The following is an 8,293-nucleotide window of genomic DNA, read 5'->3' as shown; positions in this document are numbered from 1 at the left end:
AAGGTATCTTTCTGCATTTTCATATTCCAAACCTTTTGAATTGTTTCTTCACTAATCCCTTCCATTTGCCATTCAAGTGACAGCATAAATATAAAACTACCGTTCCTGTATGTCCTATTCATCTTTTCGAAGCATAACAGATAAACAAACAAACAACTGGATTGATAACTTTGGAAGAACATAATATTCATCAGCATCTCATAAGCCTACGTTACAAAATAATAATCAACAACAAAATGAATTTTTTTTCTACTTTCTACTCATCGGCCTTCGAAGCTGCTTGTGATATCACTTGAAGTCTCCCAATCCCTTCTCTCCGGATGCAATTCACCCCATCTAATTGAGTGTCTTGGTGTCAAAAAATATGGTTGTATTGGATCTGGCAGTGAAGCAATATCACTGCACAACATGAGAACAACATAGGACATTGATGGTCGATCTTCCGCTTGTTCTTGAACACAAAGGAGAGCCAATTTTATGCACTTGGAAACTTCTATCAAAGAGATTGAATTCCTGATGGAATCATCAAGAAGTTCCACTTCCTTTTCTTCATTCCATAAGCTCCATGCCTGAAAATTTCAGAGGTTACTGTAACTGGTTGAAAAATAAAGTGAAATATAGGAAGGCAATGCATATTTCAATTCTTTTCTATAATTTTTCATACCTCACCGACAAGGTTTGAATGTTGTTCGATGGTATATCTCCCCCTGTTTTTCCTTCCGGCAATGATTTCTAATACCAAAACTCCAAAGCTGAACACATCTGATTTAACAGAGAAGATGCCATCCATTGCATACTCAGGAGACATGTATCCACTGGGTTGAAAGATTAATCAATTTTTTTGTAGATTTATTTGCATATTTAATTTTATTAATTTCATGATGACAGAATGAACTTACTATGTACCAACTATTTTTGCAGTGTTCACTACTGTTTCATGCCTGCCAAAAATTCTTGCCATCCCAAAATCTGAAATTTTTGGATTCATTTCGTTGTCAAGAAGAATGTTGCTAGCTTTAAGATCCCGATGTATAATTTTAAGTCTTGAATCTTCATGGAGATAGAGCAAGCCACGAGCAATGCCTAAGATTATGTGATAACGGGTTTCCCAATCCAGAAGAACACTTCTCTCTTTATCTGAACTAGAGAGATTGAATTAGTTGATGGAAGGCAGTGATGAAGAAAGAAACTAATAAGCATCAAATAATATGAGATATGAAGAATGGTCTAGATGCCAATCATAAACTGTAAAATATGGAACCTTGAAAATGCAGAACATTAAATAACTTAACTTTTATTAAAATTTTGTTAGATGAGCCGAAATTATTGAATGAGCTAAAATTATTGAGAGGGGGTCGAAAGAGATTTGTGATTACAGTTTTAGGAATTGTGTAGAGAATAGAAAAATATGAAAGGGGGAGGAAAGGGGAATCATTCCAATGTCACTTAGATTCACGTATTCTTTTACTTGATATATAACATTAATATGTAGAGAAAAAAGAGCCATACTAAAAAAAAGTTAAACAAAAAAGAAAATTATATAATTATCTGCTAAGAAAAACCGACTAAATGGATACATATCAAATAAAATATTAATCATTGAAAATTAAATCCAAAATAAATATTCATTTGCATTTAAATCTAGGCAGATGATTTTGAAGTTGGTTTGTTATCAAAAGTTTAGTTTATGAGCCTAACTAATAGAAGTTCGAAAAAAAACTTGCCTCTAAAGAGATTAAGCATGGCCCAAAGTGGCGGAGATGGGATTGCCATTTGATTAATATTACAACATGCAAGGAGTGCAATAAGTAGCAATTATAGTCTACAATTTTTGTCTGTTTACCATTGCTCGACAACTATCTTGTGATCAATATTACCTAATTATTGTCGCCCAATCCTAGTCACTCATTTACGATCTCTATTGTTACTCTACAATAGTTCTTTAATTATAATCACCAACTATAGTCTTTTATTTATATTAAACTTTTTGATATTTGATTTTTTCAAAGCATGACCGACGAAATCACAAACGATCGTTTAAAGACAACTCAAGCTCATCTTTTAACGTCTATCATGAAATTTATTATCTATAGTCTGTTTATTTTATTGCATTAATACCTCAATTATGAGGAATGACTTTATTTGTGACTTACAATACATATTAGTAGAATCATTTTTATGAGCGAAAACCTAATAATTTTTTTCTTTATGAATTTTCCATGTAAAAAATTTTGACATTTGCAATTCTTTTTTTTATTTGCATGTGAGTTGAACTTTTATTTAAAGCTTAGATGTTAATTTCTCAGTCGATTGTCTTAAATATTCTAGCATGCAACAATTTGTTGTTGTTTGTGTGGAACAACTCTATATTGGAGAAAAATCTTTATTATATAACCTTGAAAAATTGTTCGCATCAATGTTCTAGGCATAGTTTTAGAAGGGCAATCTCTTAGCCATCCATCCACATAACATTTCCAAAAATAGCTAGTCAAGATTAAGGGGCAACTTTGGCTACAATCTTGAAAGGATATTATCATAAGTAGGTTGTCAAAAAACTCTTCCTTTTGTCGTACATTATTTCATTAATTTCATGGGAAATAGGTTAAAACTAAAAGGGCAATGTTAACTATGACATCAAGAGGATAAAGTCCTATGTACGGTTTTAGTTAGAAAATGTTTCCATTTTATCCGTCATTTTTGCATCAATTCTATTAGAAACTATTTAGGATTAAGAGAAAACCCTAGTTGCAGCCTTGAAGTGATGTTCATATTAACTTGTCAAACAAATTATGGTAGAGTAGTCTTTTTATTCAATAATTTTATATATCTTGTGACGACTATATATTTTTTGCAATTGAGAAATTTTATAATTAATTTTTGAGTGAGCTCTAAATTATATACAAATCATCAAACTAGACCAATACTATGTAGGCAAGGTCAAAATCATAGCCATGATAGGGCAATAAAGGCATAAATATAGTCCAATTTTTAAATTTGATTTAGAATACATATGATATTCACCCCATCCCAAATAAGTACAATTAGTTTTGGATGAATTGGAAGTTAACATCATTTAACATTCGGACAAATGATATTGAATAACATCCTTTGTAGATTTTTCGTCTTTTTTCCAAGGTCAAAAGATTTTGATGGATTTTATTAACATTTTCCACACAGATTAATAGTACCGAATAATATTCTTACAAAGAAGTCCAAATATGTCAAACTTCATTAGTTTATTTCTCTTAATCTCTTCCACATAGGCTTCCATTGTCGAGAAACACAAACAAATAATCTTGGACAGATAAGTTTTTCTTTTTAGTGGATTTTTCTTGAACTCTTCCACACTTGTTAATATCATCTGAGTAACTTTCTAATAAATAATCTTGGATATGTCAAAAAAAATTCTTAGTTAACTTTTTTTGACATTTTTTATTTGTTAACATCAAGTAATGCTCTGATAAATAATCTTATATAAGTAAAAAAAAAATTAATGGAGTTCTGTCAATAGATTTTTCCATTGGTTAAGATTTGAAGTGAAATTTTATACTAACAACTAAAAATAAAAATTTCTAAAATTTTTTTCATGATTCTCTTTAGCATGGAAAAGAAATTTGATTGAAATTATGATATCAATAAAGCCTCTATTGTCGTCTTAGAATGTCAATCATACTTATATACAAAAGAAAAAAAAATAATTTTTTTGTGGATTTCTCTTGAACACTTCCACACAGAGTAATATTATCGAGTAACATTTTAATAAATAATCTTGGATATCAAAAAAAATTCTTAGTGAATTTTACTTGATCTTATTTTTTTATTTGTGAGCATCAAGTAATGCTTTGATAAGTAATCCTAAATAGGTAAAAAAAGTAATGAATTTCTTTCAATATCTTTTTCCATAAGTTAATATTTGAAGTGTGTCCCGTGCCATGACTCTGTGGTTGGTATTTAAAAAGTCAGTTATAAGTCTCCTGAGGTTGAGGGTTCGAACCCACCTATAGGCAGATAAACTGAGTGGTTAGGCACATGAGATTGGTTGGGGGCTCGTTTCATAACCTCAGACCAATATTTTATTAAAAAAAGAGGTTAATATTTGAAGTGAAATTCGTTACCGATAACTAGAAAAGATAATTTCTAAAGTTTTTCCATGATTCTTTTTAGCATGGCTAAGGAACATTATTGAAATTATGATATCAGTAACGCTTGTATTATCATCTTAGAATATCAATCATACTTATAAACGATAAGAAAAAGAAGTAGATGCTCTTTGGTTTGAATAAGATTCTTATTCATATAAGGAAAATACATAACTGTTTAGCTTTCTCTTTATATCATCTTGAATGTCTGAGAAAAAGTTTTTAAAGACTTAGTTCTGAGAATACTCTTTTAACATTAACTCGAGTCTTATAAACATGCAAGTCAACTTAGCTTAGTAGTTGATAGCTGTCTTTCAACCAAGTGTTATTAGGTTCAGGTTTTGCATATGAGTTGTGAGTATGTTTGCTTGTGTGTGGGAAAAAAAAACTATAATCTGGTAAGACACCAATTTGGTCTTCTTCAAGAAATCATGAAATAAAAACTCCTTTAACACATTAGTACTCTAGGCCCTCCACTTTAATTAATAATGATGCGCCCAGAATTTTTTGAAACTTTTTGAACTATCAAAATTTTTCCTAGCTTCCATATTTAAGAGGATGATTTTTTTTTTCCTTCAATGTTTTTGCAGTCTTCAAAGACATAACTATAGTTCTTCTTTTAACTTATAATTTGTTATAATTAGCCTTTTACATTGAGGGAGGTTTGTAGAACAATTAGCCTTGTCTATGCTTTATTTATTGAATCTTCAAAGTCATTATTTACTTTTCTAGTATATAAACTTGATCCTTACACTCAAAGAGGGTTTTCAATTAAATATCTAACTCCATCCTAATAAAATCATAGAAAATCCTAAACGATGTGCCATCAGGCGTGACGTATAAATCACATGACCTGATGCACCCATGAATTTAAAGAAAAGAGGAGCAAAAATGCTCGATGAATCCAATAAATGTTGACCATCGGCTCGGCTGTCAATTTGTCCCTAGGGCTAATTTTGATCCTAAATGAAACTTTATTGGCCTTTTTAGGTCATTATGAATTTTTTAAATATTTTGTACTCAATTTTTGTATTTTAAAAACCCAATAGAACAGTTACAATCAAATTTGAGTAAAATTGGGGAGGATAATAAAATTCTTTTTAAGAATTTTACAATTTGATGCACCAACATAAAAGAAAGGTGAAATGATGATTTACATGAAAGAAGAGTAATTAGGTTCAAATTACTAAGAGGGTTAAAAGCTATCCCATTTTGGGTTTTGGGAATTAAGACAGCGAATAAGGAGAATTGGAAAGGGAGGAGAAAATTTGAAGGGGCATAATTTTAATGCAATTCAAATTCAAGTACTTTTATCAAAGCCCAAAACATCCTTTTACCTAACCCACGACTACTTAAAACCTAATCTAATGGATAAATATGAGGGGAAATATAGACATCTTTAATTAAGTCCAAAATAACCCTAAATCGGCATTTATTTGTGGATATAGTTGAGTCTGAAGGTTGGTATAGTATTTAGACTTGGTGACTTAACCTACAAAGCTTGATATGGATCGATGCGCATACGTTGAGCTTATCAGTATTCTTTAGGTTGATTCAAGCAATCTTAGGTGCTTCAAATTAGTCTGTTCAGTGTCTTAATTGGATCATTACTCATATCAGATATGGTTGATCAATTTTCTCTAGAAAAATAATAAAAATCAAATGCATATTCACAAAAGAGAGCTGAAATACTAACCGAATAAAAATGCATCCAAGCTTTTATTCCGCATGTATTCGTATATTATCAGTCTTTCCTCCCCTTCAATGCAGCAACCCAGAAGGCGAACCAGATTCCTGTGTTGAAGCTTGGCAATCAAATTCACCTCATTTTTGAACTCGTTAATCCCTTGTGTTGAAGTCTTTGCAAGCCTTTTTACTGCTATTTCATGCCCTTCATAAAGTATACCCTAAAGAAATAACATTCTCATCAATTAATCAAAATACTACTCTATAAGCAAGTCTTTCTCCTACCTTCATTTTACTGATAAATACAATTAAAAACATTGGTAATTACCTTATAAACAGGACCGAACCCGCCCTCTCCAAGCTTGTTGTCGTTGCTGAAATGGTTGGTTCCAGCTTTGATGAAGTCAATATCGAACAGAGGAAGCTCGGCTATTTCTGTTTCTCCAGCTGCAACTTTCTTGCAGACACGATCATCTAGATAAGCTGTAGAGAAATGAAAATACAAGACTACATAAAAACATCAAAATACAAGAAAATTTTAAATAAATAAACAAATAAAATATCTACATGTCTTTTGCCTTCTTTTGCTCCGATATTTCCAGATGCAAAAAACCACTGCAATACTCAACGCAGCCACGGAAACAGAACAGATAGTTATCTCAAGTATTGTCTGGGAACTAATTGGAGAACGTTCCTCTGTTAGAGCTGTAGCCAGAAGATGTTAATCATGAAAATATTAGAATGCTATGTCTGATAGAACAATCAGGCCGCAAGGCAACCAGGCAAGCGACGCTAAGCTTTTTTAAATTTTTGGATGCTATAAATATGAAGGGGAGAGATTTGGCGTCAAATTTGTAATATTAAACTTATGTTTGTAAATCTTTCAGATTTTTTTAGTGTTATAATATATTAATTTTGGGATTTATTTTGAGCCTAATATGATATAAATTATAATTAATTAATTATGGATTAAATTACTGTCAAAGCCGGTTTAATGATTATAAACTTCATTCTGATCAAATGTGAATTAGAATTTTTTAAATCTTGTTTTTTAAATCAGCACAAACCGGGTCTAAAAATGATAGTCCCTATCGTATTTATATTGAAATGAGTGATTTATGTTAGTTATTATATTTCATTTATCTCAAAATGATATTGACAGATAAATTCATTTTAATCATAATTTCATCAAAATAAAAAAAAATAGAAAAAAACTTACGTATATCGGCGGCTGCCAACCTCACAAACAAATTCTGCCCTGCATCTGGAAACACTCTGAGATCCCTTACCTCTCCCGACCATATAAGGCACCCGCTCCCGCCGCCGCCGGCGCTGACGTTGACGTTGGTGCTTGCGTACGCCGTGCACGAGCAATTCATTAAACACCATTCCCTGTTGACTGTCGCCTCCGCCGTGTCCGGCAGCTTGGCTCCATTAACCACAAAGAACCCATCAGTGCCGTTGGTGCAATCCAACTTCGTCATTCTCTTGCAGCCTTTGGCTCCGTCTCTCAAAGCCCAGCCGGCCGGATCCGACGGCTTGAAACCAGTTAAGCAGCTACAGAGCGGGATGTTGTTGGCGTTGCATATGCTGTATGAACCGCAGACTTCCGTGTAGTCGCAGGGGTCCTGTGGGGCTTCCCAGTAGAGGCTCCACCTAGTTAAATTTGGAATGGATTTGATAAATGCGAATTCTATGGAAAAAATATTACCTCAGAAGTACTGATGCATCAGCACTCCAATGAGGAGGTGCCACGTGACATTATGGTAGGACCATTGCATACGTGACACATTCCCATTGGAGTACTGATATATCAGTACTCTTGAGGTAATATTTTTTTCAATTCTAGGGGGGGGGATTTACATACAATTCATTGAAATTCTTTTTATTTACCTCTCTATTATTTAAAATTCAAGCTTAATATGCTTTTAGTGCAAAACTTGTCATTTAAATATAGAGATATAAGTAATTATAAGAATTTCTATGTTAAATATGTAAATACATAAAAAGTTTAGTGATGCGTAAATAAAACCAAAAAAAAAATGAAGATAAGTGTCTTTTAAGGACAAAAAAATAAAACCAAGCATTTTCTTGTTAACAGGCAAGATATATACATTTTTCAGGAATGTTTTTTTTTGCCTCCATAGTACCTTAGAAATTTGAATGCGGTATATTTAACTGACAAAAAAACTGATTGTCACACAAATATACAGTTATATTGGTGTATTAAGCTATGTATACCTCTACATCCCCTTAGTATCAACATTACAACTTTTTTTAAGCCATGAGCTGATTATATAGCTTTTTCTATTTTTATTAATATAATAGAAATATTCTTCTTTTAACCTAAAATTATCGATTTATTAATTAGACTTACAAAAAGAAATTCAATAATAAAATATAATATTTTTCATATATCTGTGTATGTCTATATATCTATATATCTATATATATATATATATATATAT

The 8,293-nt window shown here is 31.7% G+C and overlaps 1 protein-coding gene across 1 annotated transcript in view; it reads right to left on the bottom strand.

Moving 5' to 3' along the window:
• Positions 1-260: 260 nt before the first annotated feature.
• LOC110030241 (G-type lectin S-receptor-like serine/threonine-protein kinase At4g27290) overlaps positions 261-8,293 on the bottom strand; it is a 9,941-nt gene continuing 1,908 nt past the window's right edge. Inside the window, exons 3-9 of the mRNA XM_020732861.1 lie at positions 7,045-7,481; positions 6,393-6,530; positions 6,154-6,308; positions 5,836-6,046; positions 900-1,137; positions 665-815; positions 261-569 (exon numbers count right to left, since the gene is read on the bottom strand). Coding sequence (XP_020588520.1) covers positions 261-569; positions 665-815; positions 900-1,137; positions 5,836-6,046; positions 6,154-6,308; positions 6,393-6,530; positions 7,045-7,481 — 1,639 coding nt within the window. The remainder of the gene's footprint in view (positions 570-664; positions 816-899; positions 1,138-5,835; positions 6,047-6,153; positions 6,309-6,392; positions 6,531-7,044; positions 7,482-8,293) is intronic.

The sequence above is a fragment of the Phalaenopsis equestris genome, unplaced genomic scaffold (assembly GCF_001263595.1).
Source record: "Phalaenopsis equestris unplaced genomic scaffold, ASM126359v1 Scaffold000685, whole genome shotgun sequence".
Classification (NCBI taxonomy): domain Eukaryota; kingdom Viridiplantae; phylum Streptophyta; class Magnoliopsida; order Asparagales; family Orchidaceae; genus Phalaenopsis; species Phalaenopsis equestris.
Note: the sequence above shows the minus strand (reverse complement) of the source record. Positions and strands in the feature narration are given on the sequence as shown.